Source organism: Puccinia triticina, chromosome 7A (assembly GCF_026914185.1).
Source record: "Puccinia triticina chromosome 7A, complete sequence".
Taxonomy (NCBI): domain Eukaryota; kingdom Fungi; phylum Basidiomycota; class Pucciniomycetes; order Pucciniales; family Pucciniaceae; genus Puccinia; species Puccinia triticina.
The window spans coordinates 5,247,287-5,263,341 of NC_070564.1; the positions used below are offsets into that span (position 1 = coordinate 5,247,287).

General features: G+C 47.9%; 3 protein-coding genes across 3 annotated transcripts in view; 1 reads left to right on the forward strand and 2 right to left on the reverse strand.

The window, feature by feature from the left end:
* The window catches only part of PtA15_7A570 (uncharacterized protein), a gene marked incomplete at both ends in the record, with an annotated part of 52,108 nt that extends 46,102 nt beyond the window's left edge, over positions 1-6,006 (reverse strand). The window contains 3 exons of the mRNA XM_053171190.1: positions 4,431-5,424; positions 5,524-5,613; positions 5,688-6,006. Of these exons, the coding sequence (XP_053022396.1) occupies positions 4,431-5,424; positions 5,524-5,613; positions 5,688-6,006 (1,403 nt within the window). The remainder of the gene's footprint in view (positions 1-4,430; positions 5,425-5,523; positions 5,614-5,687) is intronic.
* A 4,160-nt stretch (positions 6,007-10,166) lies between these two features.
* PtA15_7A571 (uncharacterized protein) lies at positions 10,167-11,018 on the reverse strand (the record flags this gene model as incomplete). The annotated part of the gene is made up of 2 exons (XM_053171191.1): positions 10,167-10,824; positions 11,008-11,018. The coding sequence occupies 2 exons, from the start codon at positions 11,016-11,018 to the stop codon at positions 10,167-10,169; spliced, it is 669 nt and encodes a 222-aa protein (XP_053022397.1).
* A 710-nt stretch (positions 11,019-11,728) lies between these two features.
* PtA15_7A572 (uncharacterized protein) lies at positions 11,729-14,147 on the forward strand (the record flags this gene model as incomplete). The annotated part of the gene is made up of 7 exons (XM_053171192.1): positions 11,729-11,946; positions 12,037-12,513; positions 12,592-12,691; positions 12,787-13,213; positions 13,324-13,584; positions 13,693-14,012; positions 14,109-14,147. The coding sequence occupies 7 exons, from the start codon at positions 11,729-11,731 to the stop codon at positions 14,145-14,147; spliced, it is 1,842 nt and encodes a 613-aa protein (XP_053022398.1).
* Positions 14,148-16,055: the final 1,908 nt, after the last annotated feature.

The following is a 16,055-nucleotide window of genomic DNA, read 5'->3' on the forward strand; positions in this document are numbered from 1 at the left end:
TATAGTCCCTCATACATAGTATACCCTTATCTTCAATGGTTCAATAGTTATAGAGGATATAAGACTTACAGATAATCTACAGTCTTCATTAGTTACAATACTCAATTCATTAGTAACTTACTTGAATCATTACAGTACATTACTTTTACATAATTACTTTCACATCCTAAACCCTTTACATACATTCCTCATTATGTACTATGGCTATTGTACACATTACATCATTAGATCTGTGCTTACCTCTTTTAGTAGTGCTCATCATTACAAGTAGTTACTATGTTCTCATCACTTTTCCTCATTAGTACATTCTTTTATTCCCATAACCAGCATTCCCTTTTCAGCATTGCTCATCATTACATACTGTTACTATGTTCACATCACTCTTCCTCATTTGTACAACCTTCATTCTCATAGCCAGAACTCTTCATTGTCTGTGCTCATCCCTCCTTACTATAAGAATTGTCTTCCCCCCCCCTCACTTGTACCTCATGCAGAGAAATATATACAGAATTTATAGATAATTTTGGATACAGAAATTATAAGTTCCCCACTCTCATCAATCCTCCATCTCTCTTACCCTCAGTAGTCAGTAGTTAAAGCTCATAGTACTAGCTCCTAAGATCAAGCAGAAATCAGCCACACCTTTTCTTCTTTTTTCTTAGTTTTACTCTCATCCCCTCAGCATTAGTCAGGAAGGCAGCCTCATCAGCACCCTTGCATAGCTTACATTAGTACTAGTGTTGCTATCCATTTACCTTCCAAGCTCTATTCTCCCCTTTGAGTAGTTCCACACCGGGTCCAAGTCCGGTTATCTAGTTATGCCCAATATTGCCGTGGGTTCCTGCACCCACTGCAGTTACCTGGGTCCACTTGGCTATCTCTAATCAGGCAAGCCAAGGCTAGTCCAAAGTTGAGCATCAGCTGGTACAGGAGTGGTTAGAAATTGAGAATCAGCTCAGCCAAGATTGATCCAAAGCTAAAAATAAGCTGAGAAAATACTGATTAAAATCTTAGAATTAACTGGGCCAAGAATATTCTAAATGTGAGTCTAAGCTGAGCCAAGACTGGTCTAAAGCTGATAATCAGATGGGCCAGGACTTGCTCAAAGCTGACCCTGGGCATCAAACCTGTGCATGAGCTGGGAGCCAAAACTGAGCATCAGCTGACTAGAAATGAGGATTATTTAGTACCAACCAAAACTGAGGAGCTCCTGTGTAAGTTCTAGAATCTGATTAGATGGGGGGAGATGGTGAGAGATGGCAGTTAGATGTTGGATCAATTGTGGGTAGCCAACTAGAGCTGGCATGATGTCACTTTTCATCAAGTGACTATCTTTTTTTTCCTTGAAAGTGGTGCTGAACAAGAGACTGAGATAAAATTTTGTTGCATCATCTGCAAGACTGTCTCTGCCTTCCCCAAGGGCCATTGTATCATTTATGACCTTTTCTACATCCTCTTTTGCACACACCTGATTGCTCCTGCAAGATGGGACCCAAAAATCTTTACCTTGTTGGCCCTCTACCAATCTTAAATTGATGGATTGGGATGGCACACCTTTGCCCCAGTACTCTTGGATTCCAAACTGTTTCTCTTTGCAATTCAATCCCCATGGCAACACAAGATGATGCTTGCACACGGTGTGAGACTCCAAAAGCGGTTTGCACCTCTTATGGCTGAATTTAGAGAAGGAACTGAGGGGAAACCCCTGCTTCTCTGAAAGACAAAGACTGACAACACCCCCAGCTAGGCTGGAAGCAAGAAGACAGTGGTCTAGTGTAGTTGAATACTTTTCTCACAAGTGGCTCACAATGGACTGTGTATTTCAAAATAGAAAGCTAGTATTTTATTATGTGGCAGAGAGTGTGAGGGTGACAATTTATTTGAATCTTGTGGGGGGAATGATCTCCTTGATTGGATTCCATGGGGGGAAAAGGAAGAGAGAGCCCCTCCTTATATAGGAAAATGTGAGACATTTATGCTGGTGGTCTATGTACATGAGGAGTTTTGGCTGGTGTGCCTTTACAAATGCTGTGCAAATACAGCTATGTACAGTGTGGCAGTGTATACATGAGCAAATTTAGCTGGTGATCTAGTTACAAGTGTGGCTTACACAGCCCTCTGGTTGCTATGGAGTCTTCTCAAGTGACCTGCACAGCTTTCTGTATTGCTGTGTAGTCTGCTTGATTGACTTGCACAGCCCCATGGTTACTATGCCGCTTTATTAATGTGGCTTGTGGTTGCTGGGTTACTGTAATAAGTGGCTTGTGGTTGCTACACAGCTGCATATGAGGCTGGCTGGTTGCTACACAGCCACATATATATGTAAAAGGGTAGTATGTAAGCTATATACATGCAGTTTTGTAAAACTGTGTATGTAAACTGAAGGGAGTGTGTGTATCAAAAGATGGTGTAATGTAACACTACATATGTAAACTGGAAATTTTTGAATTTTTCCATCCAGAACTAAAGCGTCTACCACATTGGGACCACCATGATATTTGTTGAAAGAAATCACAACACCATCAAAAACCACTCCCTTTCTGGTGTTCAGAAGGCAAGTCTGTAAAAGGCAATGATCCAAAATCCAATCATGGTAAAATTCCTACCTATATGCTGGCATTTCATAGCATCACCTCTAATTATATGCTAGGCTTTCATGGCATCACTTCTACATATATGCTGGGCTTTCATGGCATTATTTCTACCTATACATTGGGCTTTCATGGGATTGCTTGCCATGCTATTGCAGTGGTACATGTACATCAAGGATTGGTCATTGTTTTACTGGAATGTAGGTAATAAAATTCCTTTATCCATTATTCAATAGACCAAATAAAATGATTGCCAGCCCTTTCATCCAAAACACTACTCACCAGAACATACATACAAAAAATTATATGGAGGCATGACATCTTGTAATCAAGACAAAATCCATTCCCCACCCCAAGTGTCATAGAATTAATGAGATGACTCCAATTTCTTGTGACACAATCAAGCCTCATTTCAGCTGTGATTTCTACCAGGGGTATACTGTTTTTCTCAAAAAACGGCCAAATCTATACCAGCAGAAATACAAGAACCCCACTGATTGATACACAAAGGAACTCCTAGCATTGATTGGCGCTGAGGTCCACAAGTATGCTACACACGTGAGTTTTTCCTTTCTTCTTATTGCACATGTGCAAGTACATCTGTGAATGTGATACAGGGTCTAATGTACAATTGCTGCAATTTATTGTCACATAATTATCAGCCCTGGGCTCATGGCTCTCTCACATAAATTATGAGGCAGCAGTTGGACTTTCAAAAGCACATCTAATCAACTGTTCCTGCAACAATCTCACTTGGGTTGGAAGTGGTTGTCTACATATGTACTACCTTGCCCAAGAGTGGAGGACTTCCCGTCAATCTGGGAACCCAGATTTTTCCAGATTTTGCGGGGAAATCTGGGCTCGATCTTCCCAAATCCTAGATCTTCCCAGATTTTGCGGGGAAATCTGGGCTTGATCTTCCCAAATCCTAGATCTTCCCAGATTTCCCTGCAAAATCTGGGAAAATCTGGGTTTCCAGATTGGCGGGAAGTCCTCCAGTACTGGATTTTAGTTGTTGAGATTTTCCCAACTTTTGCAAGTTGTTTTCCCAAAGTTGGCAAGTCAACATTTCCTTCATATTTGTACGCACAATTGTAAAAAACAGCTTGTTTTGAATTAAAATGTGCATGTGTACAACAACAGAATAATCTGATGGTTTTTTGTTCATGCCTGGATCCCAAATGTATCCTGCAGTGCAAAGAAATGGCAAATCAATTTGGCTTTGGACTGGAAATATAGTGATACTTGAAAAAATGCAGCTGAAAGTGGCAAGGCAACAATCTGGTAGATTAAACCCCTCTGGAAAATGCCTCAGTATGTTTTCTGATTTTCTACTGCTCCATGTGCTGGTGCAACTCCTATTTCTATCTGCCATATAAACAACCACAACAGTCATCTTGGCTAGGTGTGAATTCAAACAACCTTCTCAAACAGTTTATGTTTGTTGATTCAATTTACTATCCACAAAGATTTTCTGAGGCCTAAATTCTCCCAATCAAGGTCTCTAAGGGCCCTCACAAATGAGATTCTGACAATTGTATGTTTGACTAGAAGAATGTGTGAGATGTTTTATGTTTTTCAATTGGCAAAGCCTGTCTAAAATGATATTGGAAATCATCCATTGTTCCAAAGTGCTCCACACAATATTCCTTGTTTGTGTCTTGATACCAATCAAAAATAATATGCCAACCACTCTTTATCATATCATCTAGTGCCTTCCCACTTAAGAATTGAATGATATTTTGCTGAGTATAACCAAAACGTGTTTTTTGAAGTCTTCCGTCAATCTTTTTGGTCACATATCCAAACACTGGTAAGCTGTTTTCCGTATGTTCAAACAAGCATTTGTAGAACCAGTTCAAAAATTTCTTTGATGCGTTGGGAATAACTTGTAGTTTATTCTTGTTCAGGTACTCGAGGAGGGTTCTGTGATCATTCAGAGAGCTAGCCAGTAAGTTTTCAGTTTTGCTTGCGGCGAAGCTCAGGCGAATCAACCGCCTTCGGTCCCTGATGCCGATCGCCCAAACGGGATTTTTACGATAGTCTCTCGTGTGTCCATCACATAATACAACTGGGAAATTTTCTTCGAATTTTGTCCAGCTGTCAGGTGCTCTCTTATATATAATTGGTCTGTAAGTTGTCGCGATTCTATGGGCCAATCCGAAACGCTTCTCGTTTTCAAGGGCGGCTTGTAGGGTTTCCCAGAAACCTTGATCACTGTCCCCAAAGTTCCTCCATACGTCAGGCAGGCTAGTTTTGTAATAAAGACCGATGAGAGAGATCGAGGTACTGAATATGTTCTCAATCTCAGGCGCTTGCTTTTCTCGGAGGTAGGCGATGATCAAACATTGGGCTCGGTTATGATGGCGCCTGTCCATGGCTAATTTCCCCGTGGCTTGACCTATCACAGCCAGGCCAACGTCCGGACCGAAAATTTGCTTGATTAGCCATGCTTCCAAGTCGTTGTCGGCTTGTGTCTCTTCGATCGTCTTCGGTAATATCCTCAGCAGAGCGGCGTGACAGTAGATGATCATCTTGGTGAGGTCTTTAAACCTGTGCTTCAGGTCTAGTGCTGGGACGGGGTACCCGGAAATTGCCACCTTTCCTCCCGTTTCCTGATGAATGAGACACTGGTAATTAAACAATTTGGTGTGCTTCTTGACCAGGGATTCGGAAACCAAGAATAGTTTTGTATTGATTGAGTCAAACACGAATGGAGGAGGTGAGATGCTAATGGCAGCTGATAATTCCCTGTCTCGATCAAGATCCAAAATTTCAATGTCGGAAATCCCTCCGTAATCCTGGACGTCCTGTCCATCCCACTCGGCTCTGACTGAGGAAACGGATGGTCATATACATAGCACGATAAATTCAATTCTTAGCATTCCAGATACCAGTTGATTGACTTCATTGAGAAAATTTGTTGATTAACCTTGCTTAGGATGATTTGGCATCTGATGGGGGGTTTGCTGTAGATCCGGGTGGATGAGCCCACTGCGTGAGACGGCGTTCGAGAACAGATCTGTGGAGTTGAGAAGACGATCAGTAAATTGGAATGTCTTTTAGCGTCAGTATCAATGATTGTTGTTTGTTCACCATGGTTAGGATAGTTGGGAGCGTACGGCGCCAAACTAAAAGGGAAGTTAAAGCTTCCTTGATATCGAGCTCGCTTATGACTCTTTTCAGTAGGCCACCCAGACCCATCATGGTGCAACGGTGAAACCTCAGGCAAGCCGAAGTGGGATCCGAAATCTTGGGCGGGTGTGTCGAGATGGGCGATGTTGAGGTTTTCCGGCGAGGCACTCGCGGCCGCCAGCGGAACTCTGATTTCTGTCGCTTGGGGAAACTGGCACCCGATGGACGCTATATGAGTTAATGCCCAAGAAGCCAGGTAATAATGCATTAGACCTTTCATGACGCGTGATTCAATAATCAGGGGGAGCAGGTTCAATCGCGCGAAGTTGATCCGGAGTCACGAAACCGAGGGCGGAGAGTCAAGCCAAGCTCAAAATGCCCGTTGGCCGTGCTGTGTGGATCTTGTCGCATGTCAGAGCCTCCCTTCTGCAACTGTTCGCTTCCTTTACCACAGTGTATGCGCAAACCACGATACAGCAGATACGAAAAAGCTTGCGTTTGGGGGGTCTGAAAATCCGACCCCCAGGCTCAGAAAAAGCCACACCCAAACAAAGCCACAGAGAGATACAGGACCTGTATCTCTCTGTGGTTTCCATACCCCCCACCCCCCGATGCCGGCACCATATCCCCCCCCCATTCCGGCCGCACCCACCCCAGCCATCCTCGATCCCCCAGCCCCCCAAATCCCCCCCCCCCCCCCACTCAGCCCGTTGTGAGTTTCTCAATCCCTCCCTTGTCTCTCCTTCCTGGCTTTGGCTGACCCACCGACCTCTGCACCCTCCCCCCAGGCCCGAAACCATTGGACCAATAACCCGCGAGGTGGTCAGTATTATGTAGGTTTTTTTTTCCCCCATGATAGATCAATAGGTCTGATCCTCCGATTTCCCCAATCATCCAGCCAGCCGCCCTCCCGAATGGGGTTCGTGAAGTACGCCCGAGACGTCAAGGTGATTGTCGTCAAGCTCAGCCTCCGCGGACTGACCCTCGATGAAATCAATGACACAATCGATAAGAATGTCTCTCACGACTCTTTGGCGCGATGGAATTGCCTGTATCGAACCACTCGAGATGTGGTGCGTGACCCGGCGCTGTATGAAGACAGAGGTCGGCCGCTATCCTTCTCGGCCGAGGAGCGGGAATTTATCCTCTCGGCCCTCGAGTTAGAGCCGACACTCTACCTAGATGAGATTCAGTCTCACCTGGAGACCATGACAGGCGAAATTCACCCAATCGCCTCGATCTCGGACGAGTTGAGGAGCCGGCTCAACTTCTCAAAGAAGGTCGCCCGGACCGTCCACCCGGCGCAATGCCCAGTGAAAAGAGCCCGATATGTGACCCAGGTGGGCCCATACCCATCCAACTACTTTGTGTTTATAGGTAAGTCCAGGGTGGTTTGCTTTGTGGTATCTATTTGGCTAGTTTGGCTGACGCATTGGCTGCATCCAGACAAATGCGGAGTGTCTCTCGGTACCCACTCACGCGATCGTGCGTGGTCAACCCGCGGCCGTCGGACGAAACGAATCCCTTGTGCTCATGATGCGCCCCGTATCTCGGTGTGTCCGGCGGTTTCACTCGATGGCATGCTATGTGTGATGGCGCAGGAGGGGACGATGCGTCGCGTTGACATCAAGTACTTTTTAGAGGATGTTCTGGTAGGGATTCCTTTTTTTTTGCTTTTTCTTTGGCGGACCTCAGCGGCTTACTTACGTACTTGTCTCAATTTTTTCAGATGCCTGTGATGAATCCGTTCCCTGGCAGGAACAGCGTGCTCATCATGGACAATGCAGCAATTCACCATAGAGGACGGATCGCCGAGATTTGCGCGGAAAATCAGGTGTTGCTGATATATTTAGCGCCTTACTTGCCGGACATGAATCCGATTGAGAAGGTCTTCTCAAACCTCAAGTCGCACCTCAAACGACATTGGATGCTCACCGGGACCGAGTTGGACGCCGACATTATCAAGGGGGTGCTCCCAAGGATTGCCACCCCCAATTTGATGCAAAAACTTTTTCGGGGCAGTGGGTACAGGGCCTGAGCCTGATAGTTTTTTAATGACTCACTTTCTTGTTGTCTTTCTTGGCTATTTTATTGTTCCTTTCCTCTTTACTTCTTCAAATGAGAATTAAATAGTCTCGAGTCTCTGCCTCTTTATAAGGAGCCCTCTGAGCGCATCCCTCTGAGCCGGTCGGTGGGGACTTGTGAGATATGGTGGGCCTACGTGACTAGGCTGCGTGGGCACTGGTCTATCTTTGTGGGCCAGGACTTGGAAAGATTACGTCCGTGGTGGGGACTTGTCCTTGCCGGCCGGTACTTCAAATTAATGATTCATCTTGTCTGGCCCCACGCGCAATTCCGTGACTTGTAAAAAATTGCTGGGCCCCAGAGGGACAATTGCAGACAGCCCCCGGGCCCCATCATTTTTGGCAAAGTCTTTCTATTTGCAGACGGTCCCCGGGCCCCAGCGGTAAACTGGGCCGCAGAGGGACTCGGACATTTTAGGCAAAGTCAAACTCACATCCCGGCGGAGCCGGCGGGCCCAAGACTGGCGCCCGCCCGCACTGTCTGTTTATTGGAGCTAAGATATATGTATGCATTCCATTAAGAGAATGTCACGGATATAAGAGTAAGAGGAAAACATAACTAAGATAAAATGGAAAAAGGTGGTCACGGATATAAGAGTAAAAGAAACACATAACCAAGATAGGAATTGGATAAAGAAAGGAAGGGGGCTGCTATGGGTCTCATCAGGAAGAAAAAAAAAGGCTGCCGCCCGCAAAAAGAAACTTCCTATGTTGAGCAACCCTCCAAACACTCATTATGGCCTAATGGGATGGAGATCAATCATAGTGGGTAGGGATTAAAGTCTGCGCCCCAGTCAAGAGCTGCCGAGCTAGAGGTATCGGATAGTTCATGGACCGTAACTCCGCCAGGTTGGTCTCTGCAAAGAAGCTCCAATGGCTGACCAGCGAGATGTTGATTAACGCCCAAGGGTTTGGGTTGTTTGGATGAAAATTGCAGTGGTCGAGGAATTGCTCCATTGTGAGCGCGCGGCCAGCAGCGTTGAGGTGTCTGGGGTACTGATGGCCATAGCTATTCTTGGGCGAAGAATTGGATACCCACCCGTCTAGGGAGTCCACCTCAGTCGGTTCGATCCCAGAGACTTCCGGGCGGGTGGCTGCGGAGCGGCCCGAGCCTAGCTGGATAGCGGAAGACGCCCCGGACTCCAGAGCCTTGCGAGTTGGGGATTTAGCGTCCCGGCGAGGCGGTGAGCGGTGTCGGTTGAATTGAAGTCGACTCAGTGTGTGAGCTACCCCGTCGGTGGCCGGGCTGCGCGGTAGTTTGCGGACAGGCGACCGGTCGATTGCCAGGTGTTCTTTTCCACCAGAGACGCACTCAATTTCCGTGCTGGCCACGGAGATTGACTGCTGTGGGGACTTAGCTGGCGGCCGGGCGAAGGGGCGCAGTGCACGCTCCATTGCGTCATGCTCGGCTGGGTCCTCAGGGTAGTGATCGGTGTCCGACGAGTTGGCCTGCGACTTGGAGGGCAACCCCGGGGCACTCGGGCTCAGGCGGTCCAGCTCGTTGACGTCAGGCAACCCCTGAGGGGATTCTGATTGGATGGGCACCCCCACCCGGGCGTTTATGGGGACGCATGGTTGGGATATAGGAGCCATCTCGCCGTTGCAAGGATCCCCCCAATAGGACACGGCGGGCACTGGGATCCAAGGTGAAGGGGGTTGAATCGGTGGCGGCGCCGCTTGGGGTGTACTGGTTGTTGCCCGCGAGGCCCCCGCCTTCGCGCGATCCGAACCAACCCAAGCCGGCGTCGGTGTATCATGGATCATCCGGGGGGGCGGACGATCCCGTTTGCGGTGACCCGGGCTGGAGTGAACTTTGGGGTGGCGGAGTTGGATTTGGCGGCCTTGCCGCCGCCTTTGCCTTTGCAATGGATCGGTGCCTTTTTGGCGACCTTGTCTAGGGTGAGGATGGGAACTTTTTCGCTTACAAAGTCCTTCGACCTGGGGGGATTGTCATAGTCCACTCCTGGGGCCCCGTGACGGATGGCCCGTGCCCACTGCCACAAGTTATTCGTGTAGATTGGAATCGAGGCCTTGGACGAATTGAGCGGGTCTTTAATCCGGAGGTTCTCGGTGTTCCCACCGTACTTCGCGATAATGTGCGCTGTCAGGTCGCCCACAATCTGTATTACCTCAGCTGAGTCTACATCGGCCTTTGGCTGAGGAGGCAGTCAGCATCCAAAACCAGCGATGAACGTAAGTAGACCGTAAAGACCGTAAGGATGAATTACGTTCATCACCAAGCGAGTCGCCTTACATTGCAGCGCCAGGCGTGTTTCCTCTGGCGCATGAATAAGGGCCAGGTTTTCGTCTTGAGCTCGCACCTTTGGGGAAAGGTTACAAAAGTCAGCCCATCCAATCAAAAGCTCCAAATGAGAAAGAGTGATCTCACCGCGGCAGCCTGCTTCTCCAGGACTGATGGGTCCTGCATGGTGATTTTCACTTTGACCTCATTCCCGGGGTTGCGAGCTACCTCCGTCACGAAGTTCAACCATTCTTCCTCGGATGTGACTGCCGTGTTGCGGGCGACTCCGAAAACACGATTGTTGTGGATTGTGCACCGCCACTGGATCTTATTGCCCTCCAACTCCAACTTCCTCAAATGCGTGCAGACATGTTCGCGATCGACCGACACCCTCGTGATGAAATCTCGTTTGAACAAGTCAAACGAGTAGTCCGAGAGGTGGACCATCCAGGTAATGACGCCTGCGTGGCCTAACTTTGACCATTTGGGCACGGCCGGCGTCGGTTTCCCCTTCTGAGCTAGGGCGATCTCGTGGGCAACCGAAGGGGCAAAAACCGCAAATTCAAGGATGATTGCCCTTGGAGGGCCCTTGAATTTGGACGCGGCGGATTCCTTTGATTGCTGCTGGCGTGGTGGGTGGGCGGGAGAGGCGACCTGGGAGCGCGGCGGCGAGGAGTGGGGTTGCAGCTGCAAGTTGGGCGGTACTTGGGGTGGTTGTGGATACGCATGCAGCGGCTGTGGTCGCGGGGCAGGCGCCTGGCTGTTGGGTAGCCTGTGATTTGGGGAAGGAAGGGGCTGGGTTTGCGATTGCGACGGGAACGCCTGCGTTTGCGACTGGTCGAATAGCACGTACGATCTTGAGTCGGGTACATTGCCCAGAGACGGCCCCAAGTAGGATTCTTGGGTGCCGCCGGGCTCGTTTGCAAAGGGGAGTGGCGGGATTCGTGAGTCAAACTGGTGGTCCATCGGCCGTTGATACCTGAGCGTGTGAGATCCCCAGGGGATGTCAGCCGGAGGATGAAGAATAACGAAGTTCCAAATTTACATACCTGCAAAGCGGGCAAATGCTCTGCTGCGGGGTGTTCGACTGATCTCGGCTGGTCCAATGGTTTCGGGCCTGGGGGGAGGGTGCAGAGGTCGGTGGGTCAGCCAAAGCCAGGAAGGAGAGACGAGGGAGGGATTGAGAAACTCACAACGGGCTGAGTGGGGGGGGGGATTTGGGGGGCTGGGGGATCGAGGATGGCTGGGGTGGGTGCGGCCGGAATGGGGGGGGGATATGGTGCCGGCATCGGGGGGTGGGGGGTATGGAAACCACAGAGAGATACAGGTCCTGTATCTCTCTGTGGCTTTGTTTGGGTGTGGCTTTTTCTGGGTCGGATTTTCAGACCCCCCAAACGCAAGCTTTTTCGTATCTGCTGTAAGAAGAAGATCTCGGTTTTTGTTTTTCATGTGTCTCGGTACATAACTTGCGGGTCGTCTGAGACTTGAGGTGCATGTTGGGCTGTAAACTGTGTTTGGATCGTTATCGTGAGGTCGAACGTCCCAGCTCAAAGTGATGACCACCAAATGGCCATGCTGTGATTGGTCGAATGGGCTCCGGATGACGTCATGACACGGCAGGGATAGATTCCATGTTGGCCGGTATGCCTTGATTCCAGCTTGAGTGGAACAGGCCGATGACTGCCTTCCGAATCGTAGCGTTTCCGTATCCGAAGAATTGGAAGAGAGCCTCGACTTGCCATTTGCGAGCATACACTGCCCGACTGCAACCTCCTTCCGCCAGAAAAGGGCTCCCTTCAACCTCCTTCTCGCGCTTCTCGACCACCACTTCCGCATTAGCTCTCAACATGCGTCTCGAGGCTGGAAAGTTGTCGGAATGGCAAGATGGCATGATGTGACTTACTTTTCTCCTCCTCAGTCCCAGCGAGTTGCGAGATCGAGCTGCGTACTGACAATCGTCCCCATCCGTTTTGTTGTTCAACAGGAAAGAAATTCCTCTGGACCCTCAGGCGGACAAGTCACCCAAGGTGCTTGTATCCAAAGTCATGGGCAAAATTCACGCCACCTCGTCACGATGTACCCATTATGGCGCATCTCTGATCAACGGAGTCTTGGCTTCCGACGGCTGTTTGACCTGTCCTTGGCATGGGGCCAAATTCTCGGTTTGTAAGGATGGTGACATCGAGGATGCACCAGGCTTGAACGCTTTACAGTCGTTCAAGGTCGTGATCGAGGACGACGGTGTATTTGTTGAAGTCGATCCTGAACTCGTCAAGGCGACAGAATTCGGTCGGACACCTGCAAAATGCAGATCGACCGGCCAAAAAGCGAGCAATCAACCAGGGGTAGTGGTCATCGGGGGTGGATCCGGCGGCCATTATTTCGTCGAAGAGATCAGAAGGCTCAACTACAACGGGAGCGTTACCCTGATTAGCCAAGAGCCCAACTTACCGATTGACAGGTACGTTATCCTAGCACACACTCTATTTCTCTTCAACAACGTGCGCTAACATTTTCATGGCGTATTGACCACCAAAAGAACTAAATTATCTAAAGCTTTAATCACCGATCCCAAAAAAATTGCATTCCGAGATGAAGCGTTCTACCGTGACACGGAAATAGATCTCCAGATCGGCAAGGTAGCTAGCTCCACTTTTTTTTCTCATTAAATGAAATTAGCTAGTGATCATATGCTGACGTCGCCTGTGTCTTTGATTTCTCTCCAACCCATCAGACCGTAAATAAAATTGACTTGGAAGGTCAATCGGTAAGCTTATCGGATGGCTCCACCATCAAATATTCAAAATTGGTGGTTGCGACGGGTGGAATCCCACGAAAATTGCCCTTAGACGGAGCCGACCTCGAGGGCATCAGCGTCATGCGAGCAATTCCGGACGCTCAAAAGATCCAGTCCCTGTTGTCCGGCGCCAGTCCCGACAAGAAGAAAACGATCGCTCTTATTGGATCAAGTTTTATTTCCATGGAGCTGGCGATCTGTGCAGCCAAGAAGGAGAATGTCGAAGTACATGTGATTGGAATGGATAAAATCCCCTTGGCAAAGATTCTAGGCGACAAGATCGGGAACGGGATTAAAAAATCACACGAAAAAAACGGCGTTGTATTCCACCTGGAAGCCAGTCTAGAGAAATTCGTGCCCTCTGGTATGTTTGGTTGGAACTTTTTATCTCCTTATTTTCTTGTTTATTTTCAAAGAATGTATGGCTGATCGGCACTCCTCGTGCATATGCACGATTTTTTTTTCGTCGGTCAGAATCTAACCCTTCTCATGTCGGAGGAGTGGCCTTGAAGGGAGGCGAAGTAGTCAAGTGTGACGGTGTGGTACTCGGGGTGGGGGTTATGCCTAACACTGATCTGCTCAAGGCGGCAGGTATAGCCTTGGAAAAAGACGGTAGTGTGGTGGTTGACGAATATCTACGAATCAAAGACTCGAAAGCTCGGAACACGATCTACGCCATCGGAGATATTGCCAAATACCCCGATTTATTGACTGACGGAGCGTTGGTCAGAATTGGTATGTAGCACTTTCTTCCCCAATCTGCCCCTCCCACATTACAGCAGCAGTACAACTTGCTAACGATCTATGCTTGAAAATGTTGGTCGTGATGCTTCCCACCAACAGAGCACTGGAATGTCGCAGGCAACCACGCTCGGGCTGCAGCAAAGAACATTGTTCAAGAGCAAAAGTCAGAATCGTTGGTAGCTTTTACTAAACCGGCCATTTTCTGGTCAGCGCAAGGTGAACAGTTACGATACGTCGGAACCGGAAAGGCTTCTCAATGGGAAGACGTGATCATAGACGGAAGTGCCGATGATCTCAATTTCGTAGCATACTACTACAAAGGCGATGAGGTCGTAGCGATTGCGACCATGAAAAAAGATCCCATGATGGTTCAAGCAGCTGAGCTTTTTGCTCGCAAGAAATTTCCGTCCGTGTCGGAGGTGGGTTTTTCCCTAGCTTTCTCCAGATGAATTACGATTCGCCTACGACTACGAGCTGTAAAGCTAACGTCTATCTATGTCTTGAACCCCGCATAGATTCGCAAGGGCATGAACTTGATGTCACTCAAGCTGTAAAAGGCAAAATGAAAACTTCAACTAAAAAAACATACCGATGCTGTTAGACTTAGCTATTCTTGCATTCACCATTACTCAAGCTGAACTAAATTTGTCTGTAAATGATCTATTGAATCTTATCCAAAGCATCCATCTTATCTGTATTATCACATAAGCTAATAGCCAAAACGTGATCCAACCGATTTTTGTATTTAATCCCTTGATGCCTGAAGAAGATTATCCGCATTTTCACAGTGCACTTCAGCTTAACCTCCCATTTGCGAGAATTCCATGCAGATAACTTCAAAGTTTATTTCTTAAATAAGCGTTAATTACGTTTTGCGGATACAAGTGTAAAGAAAAAAATAGTAAATAACATAGCTTAAAGGCCGATACGATCTGCTGGTTGCTTTAGATAAGAATTATAATCTAAAAACAACTATAACATATATTTGTATTGCTTGAGATAAGAGATTTTATTAAAAGGATAAAAGACAATGAGATGTATATCAAATTGCATTACAGCCAATCCGAAAAAGCTTGGCTTCTTTGGATGGAATTTCCAGCGGAAATTCTTTCTGGATTTGCCAACCTGTGTGTATCCAACAACACAGTTTGACAGATGGATATCCATCCCCGCGAGCGCAGTTGCTATTGGTGGCGCCGTTCGGTAGCGAAAAAAAATGCAGGCCGCTGGGGGGACCGGCACCATGACACCCGGGTGCGTTCGTCGGAACGGGAGTCCAGGGTGAAAATTGGTCAAGGATTCTGATTCTGTAATCAAAATCCGGGAAAAACAGCCAGAAGTCTCTGATTGAGCTTGCCTGATTTTGATATAGGCATCCTGCATATATCAAAATGTCCAACCTTGTCACTTCATTGCATACAAGGTTGGAAAATCCCATAGGAATTTCCAGTGGAAATTCCCTCCAAAGCATCCAAGCTTTTTTGGATTGGCTGTAATTTAGTGATAAGGGTTTGGTGATAAACCCTACAAAATAAATTATTATTGCATTTCTTTGTTTGATCAATGCCTGATAACAAATTAATTTTTTTTTCAGTCTTGTCCTTTTTATTCAATCTTCTCATTAGGGGGGTTTGCAATTGAAATTTACAAAACTTTGGGACACATTTTAAGGTGTTTATGAACATTTTTTAAAAAAATTGATAAATTGCACTGATTGATCAGTATCACCTGCTGCTGTGCATTTTCCCAAAATTTTAAAACTTTGTTCATAAAGGCCTTAAATTTGGCTCCAAAGTTTAGTAAAATTCAATTGTGAACCCCCCTATTAAAGTATGCTACTCAACAACTGGTGAGCTTCTATGATTGATGAGTCTGACTTTAGAATTGGATTGATTAACAACCAGTAAATCACAGGTTGTTAAGAAATGGAGGGAGCAGGGAATAATTGGTTCCCTTCTTTGGCTTCCAAAGATTACGGCCTTGTTTGGACACATCATAAATGTAGGTGTTATATTGCATCAACTTCAAGTCAAATTCAATGATTGTCAATCTTTAATGACTGTTACTAGAGAATGTGCCGGCGGACCCGGGGCGGGTACCCGGCACCGGTTGGCAGGTACCGCCCGCACCCCCCTCGCCCCGCCGGACGGTGCCGGATACGGTGCCGGGTGCCTGTTACATATTTTGGAAAATGTGGTGCAGTAACCTGCCCAGGTTACTGCCCCAGCTCACCCGGATGGGGCGGCGGGGTTGGGTCGGGTCTCCTACTCCACACCCGCCCCGGCCGCCATTGTTCCAGCCCGCACAGCCTCTGTCCAACTCTCCGACACGCCAGGGCAGTCTTGCGGGGCGTCGTCCGCTGCGAACAAGGTGGAAATGGACCACGCGGCCCCTCCAGTGCCGCCCTTCCTCTCCCACCACAGCCCGGAATTCCAGGCCATGGACGCCGCGGAGACGCACCT